Source organism: Mytilus edulis, chromosome 8 (genome assembly GCF_963676685.1).
Source record: "Mytilus edulis chromosome 8, xbMytEdul2.2, whole genome shotgun sequence".
Taxonomy (NCBI): Eukaryota; Metazoa; Mollusca; class Bivalvia; order Mytilida; family Mytilidae; genus Mytilus; species Mytilus edulis.
In genome coordinates, this window is record NC_092351.1 from 31,447,852 (window position 1) to 31,467,796 (window position 19,945).

The 19,945-nt window shown below is 31.0% G+C and overlaps 1 protein-coding gene across 1 annotated transcript in view; it reads right to left on the minus strand.

Annotated features, from left to right (window-relative positions):
- Positions 1–362: 362 nt before the first annotated feature.
- LOC139485342 (uncharacterized) overlaps positions 363–19,945 on the minus strand; it is a 35,863-nt gene continuing 16,280 nt past the window's right edge. Inside the window, exons 4-7 of the mRNA XM_071269758.1 lie at positions 13,892–13,918; positions 10,746–10,764; positions 6,476–6,555; positions 363–2,642 (exon numbers count right to left, since the gene is read on the minus strand). Coding sequence (XP_071125859.1) covers positions 6,504–6,555; positions 10,746–10,764; positions 13,892–13,918 — 98 coding nt within the window. The 3' untranslated portion in view covers positions 363–2,642; positions 6,476–6,503. The remainder of the gene's footprint in view (positions 2,643–6,475; positions 6,556–10,745; positions 10,765–13,891; positions 13,919–19,945) is intronic.

The window sequence follows — 19,945 nt, forward strand, 5'->3', positions numbered from 1 at the left end:
AGTTTATTTTCAATTTATGAGTTTGACTGTCCCTTTGGTATCTTTCGTCCCTCTTTTCTTCCTCTGTATAATTATATGAATACAAAATATATGATGCAGCACTTAAATAAAACAAAATAGTATACAAAATATTATTTATGATTGAGTACACAGTAATCTGCTTAAATAATATAGAAAGTGCTTCTGGGTGAATATATTAATACAAAGTATGTAATGTAGCACTAATAGTAAACATACAGTATACAAAAAGATGATTTATGATTAAGTAAACAGTAGCATGGTAGGTATAGTGTCCGGCAAAGATCGTGGTTTTTCGAAATCGGTCCAATTTATTTTCGAGTGTAGATCGGGTTTTTTCGAGTGAGATAATATCAGTTAATTGCTGATAAATGGTCCAGTTTTTTTTTTAAATTAAGTTAGAAAAAAGGCATTCTTGACTTTACACATAAATGACCTTTTCTAGTTGCCAATGAGCACTCTCAACAAGAAACAAAACGACACCAAAATTAACAATTATAGGCCTTCAACAATGAACGAAGCCCATTCCGCAAATTCAGATATAAAAGGCCTCGAAATATCAAATGTAAAACAATTTAAACGAGAAAACTAACGGCCTAATTTATGTTAAAAAAAATTAACGAATACAAATATGTAGCACATCAACAAAAGACACCTACTGAATTACAGACTCCTGACTTGGGACAGACACATACATACATAATATAACAGGGCGAAACATGTTAGCAGGATTATTCGTTACCTGGGAAAGAGGCGTAACCGTACAAACATAAGAACGAGCTATAAGAATCAAACGAATAAGGCTTAACTCATCAGATGGATACAAATAGAAAAACATCTAACAAAAACACAGAAAGGACGTAGCCGGGTACTGTAATATCACAACAACAAAAAGACAGAAAGTATTGATATAAGAATATGCGCAATTACTGAAAGCTAGTGTAAAGCCAGTCAGTACACTGTTTTCAAACTGTTGAATGCATTGGTTTCGTGCCTTGAAAAGTACCTATTTTTTTCATTTTTTGTAATGTAAATACACTGACATATACTATTTTATGCTATATGAAATTTATATAATCACTCGACGCACACACAAAAAACCCGGACTACTTTTTAAAAAAACCCGAACATTTTAAAATGAATTTAGTCTCAAATAGTCGCGTTCAATGCAATAACAAGCTTAAGAGTTAAAGTTAAGTTTATGTAAATCTAAGCAAATACATATAGAGATTCCGTGAATGCATTTCCCTCTACACTTGCATTGGTATATGTATGAAAAGGGCTTTATTCTGCATTTTGGAATACAATCATTGTAAGGCTGAAATTAACTTTTTTAACAAAATATAATGTCGGATTGATAACATCTTTTTATCTCTAATACTAACATGCTCCTTGTATAGCCCTGTATATAAATCTCAAACTTCTATGTGATGTCTTGTCAGCAAGGAAGTCTGTTTGTTTACATTTTTAATCATATTCACTCGAAAAAAAAAGTGGTTACACTAAAAAAAAAATCAAATCACTCGAAAAACCAGCACTTATATTAAAAATAAAGAATTCATAAATATTATTTATGATTAAGTAAACAGTAGTTTGCTAAAATAATATAGGAAGTGCTCCTGTATGAATATCTGAAGACAAAATATATGATGCAGCATTTATAGTAGAAAGTAGAAATAAAGTATACAAACATATATTTCAGGATTAAGTAAACAGTAGTTTGCCAACATGATACAGAAAGTTCTTTTGTATGAATATCTGAACACAAAATATATGATGCAGCACTTTTTAAAGTAGAAATAAAGTAAACAAAAATATTGTTTATGATTAAGTAAACAGTAGTTTGCTAAAATAATATAGAAAGTGCTCCTGTATGAATATCTGAAGACAAAATATATGATGCAGCATTTATAGTAAAAATAAAGTTAAACAAATATTAGGCATGATTAAGTGAACAGTAGTCTTCTAAAATAATATAGAAAGTGCTTCTGTATGGATATCTGAAGACAAAATATATGATGCAGCACTAATAGGTTGCAATTCATAGATAATTAATTTTGTTGACCGTCTGGTTCCCAGTTATGATCTCTATGTTTCATCTCGTAGTGACATAGCTAAACTTTAAAATGTTACCAGTAAACATACATATGCATAATGGTCATATTGAAATCTATGGAAATCCTAAAGTCTGGGTAGGAGAAGTTCCGAATTTTAGTGCAAGTTTAAACTCTTTGAAATTCGAGAAATATATGAACTTTATATTCTAGGATATATTTTTTTCTCAAACATTCATAAAAAAAGTGGACCAGCTTTAGCTGTAAAAGGGGCACCAATGTATAATTGTATTATTAATATTTACAGAAATGAAACCTTTAGTAGAAGTAAAGTATTTAAAAACAATCATATATGATTAAGTTAACAGATCTAGAAGTCTGCTCAAATAATATAGAAAGTGCTTCTGCATGATTATCTAAAGACAAAATATATAATGCAACACTAATGATAGAAATAAAATTTAAAAAAAAGATAAAATTTACAAAGTATTTGTTTAAAGGCGTTAACACTAAAACATGTTCTACATTTCTTGCTGGTCTCCTGTAACAAGGAAAATGGCAGAAACATGCCTACAATGTAAACCAAACATTATATGTTTTAAAATTCTAGATGTTAAAATGCAGGTTACATTGCTAAGAGGGATAACATTGCCGTGTTTATATGCCTGGCGTCTTAACAATATAAATATATATATATATATATAATTCGTCTAAACATCAGCCCAACAATGATAGATCTGTAAATATGCTTTCGCAATTTGTTTGTTATTCCTTCGCCGGGATTCTAACTCATGCTACTGAGATATCGTAACACCAACTCGCCTTGCACTGTATCCGACTCGCTCGACCACTCGACCACCTAGTCTTTAAAACAATAAAGCTTTCGTTGGCCGGATGTTACCTTTCTAGCGGCGTAATTCAGTACATGATATTTAAGACATAAAGATGGAATTGTTACAGATTAGTTAAAAATCTTTTTTTAAGGATTATACAAATTAATGCAAGATACAGTCACATATGAAACGCCACCGCTGCCTTATGATAACAATAACCATATCATTAAGGGTAGAGATATATCATGTAGCACATGTCCTATACTATGACGACACTTCTATATCACTAAGATAAATGTATACACTATAACGACATTTGACTATAATACTCTGTCAATTTTCTATATCACTAAGATAAATTTATGTACTTTTAAGACACTTTATTACAACACGGAGCTACGTCATAAAGACACATTTTACACTATAAAGACATTTTAATATAACTTTTAGCAACTTTTGCATACTACTCTGTCACCTCAGTATATCATAACAATAGATTTGTATACTATACAATCATCTCTATATAAATAAACTCATCATTGATACCAGGACTAAATTTTGTATATACGCCAGACGCGCGTATCGTCTACAAAAGACTCATCAGTGACGCTCGAATCCAAAAAAGTTGAACATGGAACATTTGTGTCATACTATTATGTCATTTAACTATCATATAAAGACATCTTTTAATATCAAGCTAACAATTCTTATATCACGAGGTGTCATCTTTATACCAGTAGACTATTTCATTACGCTATAAGACCATTTCACCATACCATAAGACCATTTCATCATACCATAAGACAAATCTATTAATAGCGGCGAAAATTCCCCGCGAAATTCATCAGCAACATCGGAAAAGACTGTGAAGGAAATCGTTTTGGGGACCTTATGGTATCGCTTTCAAGGTGAAGGAATTTATCGACTCTAATAATGCATTTGCCATAGACGGATCCATGGAGGCTGGGGGCTTTATTGTTGGAATAATTTGTTTGCTTATATAGGGAATCACTGAAGCATGACTGTAGCGACCCCTCCTTAGCTCAGCCAATGGGCCCCCTTACAAAACGTTCTGAATCCGCCACTGTTTGCTCACAGCGATGCGGAGTTGAAAAGACGGAGAGCGACACGCAAGGCAACGCATACAGGTTTGTACCCCTAAAAAACGAAAAAAAACAACACTAAATAACAATACAAGCTTAAAACAAAAGGATGCAGGCATATATTCTTTTCGCCAAATTTTAACTATCATGAAAGAAATCTGGCTTTTTCTTTATAGATATTTTACTTAAAGCATTTGTTTGCAAATCAGGTTGACAGGTACGGTGAAAAATGTGTAACCCGTAACTTGTATCAATTTTCCCTGTACCCATGATAATTTAGCCGTATTCTTGAATATGATTGTTAACTAAAAGCTAAAAGATAGTCCAGATCGATAGATGGTTGAAATGACAAAGTTGATTAATCTTTACTTTTCTATCTATTGGCTGTGTTTCTGTCCATAAGTTTTCCCTCTTTGTCACTTTGGTAGTCAATTTTTCAACACACCTCATGAAACCAAACCAAAGTGGAAAAAAAGGACACACTTTCGCATACGGTAATTTTGACGCAAATTTTGAATCTTAATTATACGAAAAAAGTAGGGCACCGGAACCCCCTCGTCATCCCTATCAATTAAGTATTGAAATCACCCCTCCCCCTTTGGACGGAAGTTGTCTGAGTAAAACGCTAGAAGATGTCTATGTAAAACTCTAGATAAATTCCTAAAATAAATAGAAAAGTAAATATTTATCAACTTTCAGCATTTGTTTGATAACTTCATTTATTTTTTTTTCGTTCATTTTTTCATAAAATAAGGCCGTTAGTTTTCTCGTTTGAATTGTTTTACATTGTCTTATCGGGGCCTATTATAGCTGACTATGCGGTATGGGCTTTGCTCATTGTTGAAGGCCGTACGGTGACCTATAGATGTTAATGTCTGTGTCATTATGGTCTTTTGTGGATAGTTGTCTCATTGGCAATCATACCACATCTTCTTTTTTATATCTTAGAATTAATCATCAATCAGTACACATCCAACATCCAATGAATTTAGCTGGTGTAAAGACGTCATACACAGTGAGAAAAAGCATGAATTGTACAATGCCGTGATAAAGGTATCGACAGATTGTAGATCCATGAATGTGTATAAGTATATAACATAATAGAAATATTTAGTTTGCCTTTAATTTACTGATAAAAAAAATCAATATTAATACCAATAAAAAACAATATCTAAATATCTAATAACAGTAATGAATTGGTAACCTTTTAGAATAAGTTTACTATCAGTCTCCGAGGGTATCCTCAACTCAGTAGTCAGTACTTCGGTAATGACATGATTTAACAAAATTGTCCGTTTTATAAATTTTTTAAATTTTAAGAAACTAAGGTTTCAACTCCCTCAGGGAAAGTTGGCTTTAGATGAATTTGGCTATTTATTTTTATTTTTTTTACATATAGCTCTTCAACGGTTTCGGTACTTATACATCTTCGGATTTCAAATGTTTGGCTTTGAGCGTTCCTGATGAAAGTAAATCCAGAAAAGCGCTTCGGACGCCAAAAATTATTAAACGTGTTGTTTTCAATTTTTTACTATTAGTAATACTTAAAGGATCAATAAGTTTACCAGAATCGTTTCTAACTTTCTGGGCACGGTAAACAACATCCGCAAAAAATGAGAATGTGCTATCCCGTTTGAAATAAGTTTTCTAAAGATACAACCAAACTTCAAAACCAAATCGTCATATCTATGGCAGAATTTAGTAAAGTTTTTAAATAATTTGGGGTAACGAAATTCCTGGCTTTAGTTTACCCTCTTCAAATAAAGAATTTATTATATATTATTACTGTATTTGTCGCCTTTCGTGTCTTTTCAGCTCCGCATCGCTAAAGTCGATAAATTTATTCATCTTGAAAGCGATTCCGCAAAATAAATTCCTTCACGGTCTTTTTTTAAATCTTTACAATCTATGTTGCTGATGAATTTCGCGGGGAATTTTCGCCGCTATTAATGAATTTGTCTTATGGTATAATGAAATGAACTTATGGTATGGTGAAATGGTCTTATAGCGTATTGAAATAGTCTACTGGTATATAGATGACACCTCGTGATATAAGAATTGTTAGCTTGATATTAAAATATGTTTTATGACAACTCTACAACAGATTTATCCATCGGATCACCAGCAATGATGGTGATACATGGCTGTGTACATTATGTATATACAACTCGTCTAAACATCAACCCAACAATGTTAGATCTCGTTACACCAAATCGCCTGCACTGTAGCTGTCCCGCTAGATCACACGATATATATATATATATATATTTAATTCGCAGACATACTTTACAACATGATAAAAAGTTTTTACTAAATCAAACATTGAAAATGATTTTATGCAACATAACTTATTAGGTTTATTTGTTATAGAAGACAAGTTTTTGTAGTAAGTAAATATTATAGTTAAGTTATAGAACTCAGGAGACATTTACCATCATTATTTAATCATCAAGTTAAATTATCTTACGTGTTGCAGGAGATGTGATATAGTTTTCCTACATAACATTACAACCTTCTCTGTTTCCATGAGCTTGTCTGCAGTAATAACTGAAAAAGGTTAATTTTTCAAAAATAAAAATGATTAAACAAAATCCTTTATGATAACCTAGTGAAGAACTACTAATCGAGACCTTGTCAGACATACTGAGTGATACTCGAGTAGCAGCTCCAAAATATATTCTCTGAAATTAAACACAATGATATACCCATTTAACGTCATTTTGGGTTTTTGCTTAATGGGGGTTAATCCCTCAACATTATTATATAGGACTAGATAATATTCCATTTTTATACAATAACCAATGTCGAATTTACTACATGTAATAATTATGTAAACAACATTCTAATCAATTATACCATTAACACCTTTTGAAAAGTAATAACAAAGTCAAACCAGCAATTATACAATCTGTCCTAGGTTATTTGAATAATTCATCACTTGTACGGAAAAAAATATAGTTATATTTTGTTTTATGTGTTGCTATTTAGAGTTGAAGTTATATAATAATATCTTTAAGACCATACTTAAAACTGTACATGTGTGTAATCCTGCTTGATTGTTTTCTGTCTTTATGTGAAAAATAAACAAATTACTAAAAAAAAAGTCAAACCAGCAAAACGGTATTAAGTGGTCGCAAAGATAACACATCTAGCGATTAGCAAAAGATGCATGATGATACTGCAGACGACAATAGTTGCTTTGATGGTACATATATGGCAAAACAAAACAGTTAAGACACGTTTTGCCAAAAATTTAAGTCTCAATGTGTGCATACTCAATTCTCTTTTCGCAAATGATAAAAACAATTGGCACAAAAAGGTAACATTATGAAACCAGTGTTCTAAAGTCATAAATCGATCGAGAGAAAAAAAACTCCAGGTTACAAACTAAAACCGAGGGAAATACATTAACTATAAGACGGAAACAAAGGAACAACAGGAACACTGAAATACAACAAAAACAAATGCCAACATACATAGAAACGAACTATTTGATAACAACTACCAAATTAGGTGTACAATGCCACAAATGCTAAAAGGCCGACATATATATGTGTAATCCTGCTTGATTGTTTTTGTCTTTATATGAAAAATAAACAAATTACTAAAAAAAAAGGTCAAACCAGCAAAACGGTATTAAGTGGTCGCAAAGATAACACATCTAGCGATTAGCAAAAGATGCATGATGGTTCTGCAGACCAAAATAGTTGCTTTGACGGTACATATATGGCAAAACAAAACAGTTAAGACATATTTTGCCAAAAATTTAAGTCTCAATGTGTGCATAATCCATTCTCTTTTCGGAGGAGTGATTAATTAAAAGTTAGCGAAAACATTCGAAAAGTGTTTTTTTTTTTTTTTAATTTTGATTAATCAAAGATTACTTTTTTCAAATTCCGAGAGCTGCTCTGAATAGAGATACAATTTATTTGAAGAAGGCAAAAACATAATAAGAAGAAACCGAGCGATACATCATTTGACCTATCAATTTCAGAATCATTTTAGTTCTTTAATAAATATATGGCTCTTTAATCCTGGTGGTAGTTGCTCTTGTAAAGTTGATAAAAGAATAGCTTTATTCTATGAAACGTTGTATAACAGCTCACTGAAATTTGTTACCAGCCTTTATGTAAATCTATTGCACTTCGTAATGCATTTTGAGATTCACCGCTTTTCCATTTTATGTTAAAAGAATAATTAAAGCGAGGTTTATCATTAATGATAAATAGCTTACTGTTCTTTTTCAACTTTCTCTTAAAAAATATATGCCATTCAACTGTCCAGGTATAATAAATTTTCTATCTTTAATAGTATTACATGTTTGAGTCATAAGAGACTTTCGTAAATAGATACATTGTACGTGTCTCATAAAAGTTTTCTCACTGATGTATTACTTTCCAAATATAGATATTTCCAAACTTGTCCAATAAAATGTCATGTTTGATAAAATAACGCTTTATGAGTTCAAAGACATCTTGTTGACTGCAAGTGCACGTTATCTTCAAATGTTTTGCACCTTTCATCTGATATAAAGGTAAATCTATATATTTTTTTTTTCACAATACTATGAAACTTATTTTTGCTTACACTCTAAGTAGAAAAAAACATATTGTAGTTTAATATTCCTTTCGAAAATGATCACCATTCATTTGATCCCATCTCATCAGGAATATTCATATAAACACGTATTTAGGGAAATCTATATTCTTTGCATCTATAACCGATACATAGAAAACAAAATTCAAATATTACGTTAATTATCAAATCAAACAGACAATTTCTGCTCTGATCTACAAAGCATTAAATCTGTGTGTAGTACATGTATATCCGATCTCTTTTTCGCAGGGCGATACAACATATGCCAGCAATATTGCTTTCTACCGTTGTTAATACAAAACCCATTCATCGAAACCATAAGTCACATAAATAACCGTTTAAATACAGCCTTAATGAGTCCAACGAAAAAGCCAATATGCTGTGTATTTAGTTATGATTAGGGTGTAAAAAGATAAGAAATTTAATACTGGAGTTGCTCACGAGTACTCATATAAAATCTTTAACGTCTAGTGTCGGGATATGGTATTTTGGTGTTTACCTTTCATAATCCAATGTCTTTAAAATATGATTTAATCGCTTGACATCTAAACGAAAGAAATAAGTATTGTTTCAGACCTCAATCTGTATGATTACAGAATAAAACTTGATCCTAGGTTATCATTTGTATCGTTAGTCCTTTTTGTCTAATGTAAATGAATAACGGATCACCGTTTCGTAAAAACATAATCTACTTTAGTATCATAATAGCCATTTTTGTTTCTGTTTTCATGAATCAAATAAGAAACATGACAATAAAGCCATCAATATGTTAATAAAAGCCGACTTGATAGACAATCTGTATCATCTGTTCCCGTGGAGTTAGTATTTTTTATAGAACAGTTTGTCTCATGATTTGTCAACAAAATCTTGGACTTCAAATAACGAAATGATATGTAGATCTCGTACCAATCACGTTTTCAAAAAAGGTCTTGATGAACAAACAAAGGTAGGTTTACGGCTTGAAAGTTAATGAAAGAGTTAATCCTTGTGAAACTACGTTACAAATTTCTCTTAACAGTTACTTAGGGTTCACCGCAGGTCACTTTGTTCTTGTTCTTACTCAGACATATGATCTGACCCAAAACTTCAAATGCAATTTGTTTCTAAGTTTTGTTAAAACAAGTTTTGCACATGAAAGAACAGACTATGCTTGTACTGTTAAGAAACGTTTTGCGATTATAGATAAATTTGAGACAAAGTTGTAACACATCGAAGTCTCCAGATAAACGTTTTCACGTTGTGAATATATATTTTTGTATTAAGATTTCGAAGGATATTTCAAAGGGAACAAAAGTGAGAGGAAACAGTAAGGAGAAATATCTGAAGCTTTATAGAAAACAAACGAGTATCCGGGTACTATAAGTGTACTCGAGTACTCAGCCTTCTCATCGAGTACTTGAGTACACAATGCCTGCCCTAGTTGTGATCATTTCATCAATGCTCTCACTTTCTAAACACAATTAGTTCCTATCATACATTGATTTGATATTTAACGCATTTCCGGTCCATACTAGTAGTTTAAAGCATAAACAATCTGAACCTCTTCCCGAGAAATAAGCTTTTTAAAATTTGTTATAAAAACAGGATATCAAATACATTGTGAGTCGTTTTTAGCCTCATAATTAATGTAAATAAATGAAAATGAAAATTTTAATATTCAAGATTTTGAAAGCTATATTTGTGTAACTGTTTTTGAAGTTCACAATTGGAAAATAACTAATGCCATGTTTAATATTAATAAAAAATGTACATCTGAAGAACTAAAAATATAGATAAAGTGATATAAAAGATCATTTGATGAGCAGTACAAGGATTATTTACTTTCTTCAAGGGATGCATTTTGTTGATAAAGTAAATCGTTCAACATTTGATAACAGACTTTGTAATGATTCAAAATATCAGATTGGTTCACTAGTAATTGTTGAATTGGAGACTGTGTAGTTTAAACACCCACCTTCAATCCAATGAAAAATGCATGCATTTACATCCGGTACTTGTATATACGTGTATAAGTATATTGCAACTTACGAACGACATACAAGGGCAATACACATTTAAAAACAGGCTTTCAAGTACATTGTATAGACGACATTTAATTCTATGTATTAACTTGTTAAATCTATAAAATATAGATTACTTACCACTCAGGGTGGGGAACATCTAAATAAATAAATGCAATCATATAAAGCATAATTACAATATCATTTAAATCATGTAGAGTTATCGAACTCTTGGTTTGATATGTATTAATGGACATTTGATAAATATTAAGACCATTTTGTACCACACTTGTGTCTTAATTATATAAGGCTTAACATCCCTTCATATATAAAAAATTGACATTAAGAATCAATATGATATGACTAATACGAAAATATCTATATTAGCAGCAAAACATCTATGTTGCGTGCAATAAAATTGCATTTCAACATTGCATCATTATGTTTACATGCCGCTAATTTTAAACAAATATTGATATAACTAAAGATTCGAATCAATTGATCACATCAAGCAGGATATCAGTGTTAAAAGAGGAAATAATGCACACAAACAAAGAAGCAAAATCGTGTAAGCAACAAGGAGGACCTATAAATTTGACAGTGATTACTTTAACATTAGTAAACAATGGTAAACACTAGTTGCGTTATTCGTTGCGGTACAAATATTAAGTTAAGTGAAAAAAAACTGTCAACTGTGGATTGAGTTTCATCAATTCGCTGAAATTTTAAATTTCAAACAATAAATCTTTAAAATCAAATTGATATCGTTTAAAGTTGTATGAAGAATTATTGGAGTAAACATATCACAGGAATCTTTTTACGCATTTAACTTCTGTAAATAAAGAATATAGCACAAATAACACGAAAGTTCGATACATTGTTATTGTTGTGTTTGCTTTAAAACCATGGTTACATACTTTTGCGCAGAAATTGTTCAAGCATGCATTTCATAAATGTTAACACAATTACTATTTTAAGGACATTCTTCAAGTAAGATTGCCTAGAGTTAACGAAAAATTTACATTTCTTTGGATTAGATTTGTATTTGATAGACAAAAGTAGAGTTCCTGAATAAGGAGGCTTTGAATCTGATTTTTTTTAATTTTTGCATTGATGAGAGCCATTCAGATATTACTATATAATATAAGAATCCTGCACAATGGAATTGCTATAACAAAGCTGTTGCAGACTAGCCATTAAACTAAATACGTGTTTTCCAAAGATTTCAACCCGGTTATTGGCCTGCGCATAAAAAATAAAGAAATGAATAGTATTTGGTATTATCCATATGTTTTAAATTCATTCTTTTACCACAAGTCATTATGATAAATCACGATGTATTGCATAAGTTTGATGATTAAATCAGTACAAAGAGATGTCGTTATTTTATATATTAAGGTTAACTCCTTCAGAGTGAAAACTGGACACACACTCCAAATTACCTGCAACACCCTTGAAAATTACTTGTTTAAAACAAATTAAAGTATGAATTGAATTAAATGTAAATTTCAATAGTAAGAAGAATTGTAAGTATTTATAAGATGTAAGACATTTTATGTTTTCTTAATAATGAATATCAAAACTAACTGCTGCTTATTGAAATTCAAAATCATAATCTAGTTTTTTTTTACAATTTGATAATTATATAACACACAAAATGTTTTTGCAGCTAGATTTCAAACAACATGTAGGTAGATATCCACAAATATTCCGGTGTAAAGTCAGAAAATACTCCAGATTTCAGTGATTATATACTGTTTTAGCATACGTGAAAGTAACAGCTTTGTTACTTTATGTAATCTCGGGAAGTATGTTTTAATCAAAATTCTATAAAAACAAAAGATATTTCTCTATTTTTTTGGCAAACTTAATGCTTAAAGCAAGCTCTATGTTGGTGGTTTTTATTATTCGAGTTATAACAATGACACATACCAGAAACTTGTTAATTTTATTGTATTAGGAATAAAATAATATAATGTGGTTTCCGTGGCCAGTTTTAAAATAATGTAATATGTTGCTTTATTCATGTTATTCATCTGAAGACTTGGAACAGTGTATAAAACATTTGTATTAGTAGACCTTCATCCTCTAAATAACCACAAGCCTAGTAGTAAGCACAATGTGTTGGAATAATATCTCTTTGTTACGGTAATTGTCTGCACCGTTTAAAGCAAGTAAATGAAACTTTAAAAAAGAGTATTGTGCGATCTCAACTTTATATCTTAACGTTTCATCTATGCAAGTTTTACACAAACTGGCCAAATCTTTCCATAAGTATAACAGATCCGATTTGATGTTAAAAAAAATTCAGATGCTTGAAAATTCGGAAATGCTGCTGTTTGCAAAGTACTTGAATTTAAGTTACATCAATCAATTTAACAATGCGTTTATGTATGCAAGACACAAGAGTTTGCTTAAAGAGGGACGAAATATACCAAAGGGATAGTCAAACTCATAGATGGAAAATAAACTAACAAGGCCATGGCTTGAAATAAAAAGACAAACAGACAAATAACAGCACAGAAGACACAACATAGAAACTAAAGACTAAGCAACACGAACCCCACCAAAAACTGATAAGGTAAGATAGATATACATTAAATCTTTATTCAAGTAAATTTTAAATTTCTAGTCATTTTTAAATAGTATAGAATAAGAATATTTAGTATGATATTATTTATTAGAAAAAAAAACAGTAGACTTCGTGACATTCAGACTATACTAAAGGAAATATTAGTAGTACGGTTTTTAACAATAAAAAGAAATTAGAAAAATAAAATCATGTTCATTTGAAAAGGTAAATTGTATGGGATTTTTTTTTATTTCTAGATTATATCTTATAACTTCAGACAAACATTCATGACTTTTATCTTCACATTATATTACGGTTGTTTTTGACATGGGGATAGATTATTACTTTAAACTGTAAATATGCCAATGCATCTTTTTTCAGATTTGTCATAAGGAACGTTTTATTATAAAAATTTCAAATTGAATCATTGCATTTGTTCTTTGTTTAACCCTGTTTTAACATATACACGTCTAGATTTGTGAAACATAGTATACGTTTATAAATATCATGTACTTGAATATGACGTGTATGAGTAATTGCAAATTTAGATGCCATTACCAAAGTTTCAGTCCTTAGTACGTGTATGTAAATCAATCTACCGACAAATCATCCAGACAAGTTTAAATCACAATATCACTTAGACATGTTAGATTAAAAGCTTTTCAATGAGCCATTATTTAATTTTTGTAAACACTGAAGGATTGAGATTACTTACCACATCCATATGCATTGTTAGGTCGATCTAAAATAAAATGAAAAACATCATCGCATAAGTATTTTCATTTAATTAGTTTTAAAATGTTTAGTTTTTGAATTCTACTTTATATAACGATTAGTATTTGCAAATGAGATAGCTCACCACTAGATAACAAATCAAGTAGAATAGTTACAGCTATATATGTCATCGCATGGCCTTCGAAAATGCGCAAACACATACTTGAATGCAAACTAGAAATGGCCACGAAATGCCAAATTCAAATAAATTATATTTAAAGCAATAGACGAAATACAAGTATGACATGAAGCAATAAACAACAACCACTGAATTACAGGATCTTGGTTTGTGACCAACCCATTGTAGTCACATAGTAATATACGGGGTTAAAAATGTATACCGGAGCGCCACTTCCTTCCTAGAACAATGGTGTAAATTAACATCATATTAACAAAGTAATATACAAATAGTTCTTTGTTTTATATGTATAAATTGACATTCGATAAATATGAAATATTAATAACTCATTACAAAGCAAATAGTTTAAAAACAAACACTTTTTTTTTTAAATCCAAATGACAATACAGCAAACACATATACTAAGTTTTACCGCACTACTTTCGACAATGTATGTCACTTTAATTACTTCGACAAACAAAGTATAAAAATTCACATCAATTAGTCCGTTTCTATGTATGTTGCAATTTGCTTTTGTTGCAGTTAAGTGTTTCTGTTGTTCTGTTGTTTTCCTCTAATAAATGACGTGTGTCCCTAAGTTTAAGTCTGTAACCCACAAAAATTTTCTATTAATCGATTTATGACTTTCAACAGCGGTATACTACTGTTGGTTTTATTTTACATGTAGTCACTCTGTATATTATTATATCCCTCATTTATAACCCAAACCAAATATATTTGTAATTAAATAAATTGACCTTTATGGTACTAAATGAAAACTATAATCAAAGCAATGAGTTGTAGATGTTGACCGATATATATATACATACCAGCTACATATACTAGCTAATGCGGATCTATAAGCTTTGGAAAATCGTGTTATTCTTTCCTCAATGCCTTGGTCAAATGTTTGTAATCTTAATTTTTGAAAAAAAGGGACGTCAACTTAATAAAACAGTATTTAGACGTTATCTATCTTTGGAATAAGAGTTGATATACACCGTCCTTTGTCTTCATATCAAATTTTGAAAAGCGTTTGATAAACTTGATATAGGAAGATGTGGTGTGAGTTCCAATGAGACAACTCTCCATCCAAATAACAATTTATAAAAGTAAACCAATATAGGTCAATGTACGGCCTTTAACATAGAGCCTTGGCTCACAACGAACAAAAAGCTATAAAGGGCCCCAAAATTACTAGTGTAAAACCATTCAAACGGGAAAACCAACGGTCTAATCTATATAAAAAACATATACTAAACACTTTTATACGACAAAAGTGTTGAGACATTGCAAGATGGATCTGTAATTTCCGATAGTTATACCTTTTCACAGAAAAGACGTTTAATAAGTCAAAATTTTAATTCATGTATACAAAAATATACAGTTTGTATACAGTGTTTTAAGCATCTGATATTACATCATCTTTATCTTAAATATGTTTTTTTTCATAACATCATATTCCTGCAGCTGTAATTTCCGATAGTTATATCCCATCGAACTAGTGATAAAGAATACAACAGATACATTTTTAAGTCGGCCTCATATCTTGACTAGCATCTAGAAATTGAAAATGAGGGTCGGTTAAAAATAAAACTTAACGACAAAAGAGATGATTTCAGCTTTGCAATTGTGCACTTTTCATTTCTAAGTAGCAACATTCCAGCAGCACCTGCATACGGGGTATATATCTCCCAATTGATACTATATTCCCGTGCTTGTATTTCCTATCATAATTTTCTTGATAGAGAGATAGAGAGTTGCTGCTCACAAGTAAGCTATTAAACTAAGAGTTCCAAATGGTGAAGGTGAAATCATCCCGACGTGAATTTTACGGACACCTTCACGAGTTGGTTGACCGTTATATAATAACCGTTTTACAGATGATATCGGATATGTTCCTTACGTCGTAACTACAATCCCCTTCCCTTTCATGAAAATGTGACTTACCGAATTAGACTATTCACCGGATTTATTATAACATGAGAAACACGACGGGTGCCACACGTGGAGCAGAATCTGCTCACCCTTCCGGAGCACATGGAATCACCCCTATTTTTGGTTGGGTTCGTGTTGCGTATTCTTTAGTTTTCTATGTTGTGTCATTTGTACTAATTTTTTCGTATGTTTGTCTTTTTCATTTTTAGCCATGGCGTTGACAGTTTATTTACGATTTATGAATTTAACTGTCTCTTTGGTATCTTTCGTCCCTCTTTTATACCTTTTCACAGAAAAGACGTTTAATAAGTCAAAATCTTAATTCATGTATACAAAAATATACAGTTTGTATACAGTGTTTTAAGCATCTGATATTACATCATCTTTATCTTAAATATGTTTTTTCATAACATTATATTCTTGTAACAATAAAATCCATCTAGTTATCCTCTTGTTTTTGTTTCGGATGTTTTGTATGAAGGTGATGAGGTTAGCATACGTATAAACAAGAATTGTGGGATTTAAATATTCATCAAAATGTTGAAGTTTAGACAACAGTAACAAACATTTCTTTCAATAGTTAGATATAATTTCTGATGTTTATCTGATATCTCTGAAATTTTTGTGTTTTCAATGTTGAGTACACCTCTCCTCATCCCATTAAGATTTTTCGGAACCCTTGAGTTTTTCAGATTTAATTGACAGATGGAGTGTTTCCTTTGTCTGGGGATACTTCGGTTGGCGATTTCGTTTAGTTCCACGATAAGGAGTTAAGTAGTATTTGTGTTCTTACATTTTCATATTTATTTGAAGTCAGATTTGATAACTTGACCAGTTGATGTTGGTGTTCGTCGTAATCTCCCTGTGTTGGGGTTTTTATTATTGCTAGGAAATGATCAAGTTATGAGCAAAGCGATTGCTGAACGAATTGTTACCAGTAAACAAGTTGCGGATAATTAATCACCCGAAGATGATCCTAAACTGTAACCAACTAGTGGTTTTTTTATATTATTGCATGAAAACAAGAATATGAGGATCTGCAAGCAAACCGGTATGATTATATGGATCTTTCTTTGCCGACATTGAAGGTTCTTGAAACCAAGAAAAGACCATGATAAGACCAAATAGTACTAACAAGAATTTATATGTAATTATGCCACGACCAGACTTAAAGAGCCAATCATTAGAAAAAAGAAAGTTTGTAAAATATAGATGAAAAATTGTGTATGTTTGCTTACATTTAAATGAGATAGTTTTTCTGAAGCTATTTTCATATGTCAAAATATTCCATTTAGTATTTTCTTTTCTTCTAATCTATAAAATATGCTAAGTTTGGACTTTTTAAAATTAAGGTAATTTTAATTGCAAATTTAGACACAAACTTTAGGTTCTTCTTTATAGTAGTAATAAAAATTATCCCATCATATTTTAAGCATATAGTATTTCATAAAACTAATAACTGATAAAAATTTCGGAACCTAAATATGAAAAAAAAACTTAAGAAATCAATGGAAAAAGAATGAAGTAAAAAACTTCAATTTCAACACGGAACTTAATCACTTGCCTTCCGTCACATTTTGTGTATTAGTCAATAATTTGATATATGAAATTACTACTTTTTCGCTATAATATACAAATATTTTCAATTGTAGTACACTAATATATGGCACATACTTTGTTTGTATATGTTTATATTCTATGTTTTTTTGTTATAAAATATCAAATATACTATTTCAGAAAAGTCTTATTGTAAAAATCAAAGTAATTGACGGATAGATTTAGTTAATATTCCGTGACATATCAAGTCCCTTTGAGTCCAAAGAAAAGACAAAAGTCGTTAAATTTTATGCAGTGCTTAATATGCCAAAAAACCTCAACTGAAATTTTGAATCAATTTACCAGTATAGGGAAGTCAACTTTTGTATCTGCATTGAATAAAAGATTGGATGAGGTGAACATCAAGATGTGTCATGCCATAGCTGTGAAGTTGAAGAACTCCGTTCAGGCAGTTTTTCATCCTTCATGCTACAAAAATTACACTAGTAAACATACTTGTTCCCCCTTTTAGAGCGAGGAAGCGTCTAATCTGGTATTTAATGACGACATATAATTATCGAACTGTTGTCCCTCAGTTTCGGGTGTTTGTACGCGTTCTAGAATGCAGTCGTTCAACTGGAGCGCTTGTATATTTTGTTACAACAAAACATTTGAGAAAGTTAAAAAAAACTACGCAAGTTTGAATCAGATGAGCGTATTAGGAAGTTTTATCCGTGTCACATAAAGTTAAAGTTGAAATAGTTTCTCGTCCAACTTTTAATCTTCAAGCACTCTGTCATCCTGGTTGCATTACAAAATATTTGTTTAAAAACGAAAAAAAACAACAACAACAAATCTCCAAACCCGTTGAAGCAGAAATCTCAGATCACGATACTGCTTTTAATAATTTATTTTGGCTATTGAATAGGGAAAAAAACATACCTCATGACACCGTTACTTGATACATATAGATCTATTTTTTCTACTGATTCTTATTTAAAATATTATACTTGTAAAATGCAGTCTAAACTAATTGATTTCTATAGAAACTCAGTTGTCAAACAACTTCAAGGCAAATCTAACATATTTTTTTAGTAGCAAAATAACTATTTGAGATGCCATATCAACTGCTTGTCAATTGAAAACTGACCTTAAACTCTCCATGTCAACTGTAATAGACACAAATAACGGACATATATTTCATTCCGCTGCAAGTATAGTTACTTAGAAAAGACATCGAAACTCTACCCACAGAAGAATACCCAACTGTTGATGAATTGTCTCTTCCTTCTTCAATTCAGTCAATGCCTTCGTATTTATTGCAATTCATTTTATGGTTACTCGATGATACTACAGACAGTTAAGTCTATTCTCAGGAAATGGCACCAGAAAAATTGCGTAAATGCTTGGCAATTGTTGAGTCAATCGTTTATGTGGCCAATTTTTTTTTTACTCATTTTCATTTAGGATTGGCTTTACAAATGTACCATGAGTTTGGTTCAAAACACCTTGTTGAAACATTGAATGCCAATGGATTTTCAGCTTCTTAAAGTAAAGTGCGACGCTATCTAATAAGTGTTGCTAACCATGAAATTGACCGATTTCAAGATAGTGTGTACGTCTCGTATAATGTTTCCCCAACATCTTTGAGACAAGCATATGGATATCGTCACACCTTCCTAAACCCCAATTTAGATCTCCGTTAAATCTTGGAAGAATTGAGTGAAATGTGTAGAAATATCAAATCATATCTTGTTGATAAAAATGAAGATGATGGAGTTAACGCTTCATTTTATATATAGCTTGTTGCACTGGTACACACTGTCCCAGGTTAGGGGAGGGTTAGTGCTCCTTTAAAAAAGTTAAACCCCGCCATACTCTATATGTGTCTGTCTCAAGTCACGAGACTGTAATGCAGTGATTGTCGTTTGTTTCTTTATACTATATTTGTTTGTTTCTTATTTATTTTGTACAGTAATCAGGCCGTAAGATGTTTCGTTTATTCTACATTTTTCATTTCGGGAATTGAAGATTTGCAATATGAATTTACTCATTGTTGAAGCCCGTACGGGACCTTTAATTGTTAATTTAAGTCTCAGGTGGTATCATTTGGAGAGTAGTCTCATTTGCAATCATATCACATCTTTTTTTTATATGGAATAATTTTGAAGTTTGTGTTACGTTGCAAGGAGAGAAAAAAAAGGGGGGGTATAGGTACAAAACTTATCATGTAATAGATATTAACCAGAGTAAATTACACAACAATAGATAATACCATGGAAGCAGTAATAAATGTGTAAAAACAAAAGCAACGATTTTAAAAAAAAACTGAAGTATCTACAAATTCAATTTGAAGTCATATTTGACTGTAGTGTTCAATTGCTTTGGTTTAATACCTCACCC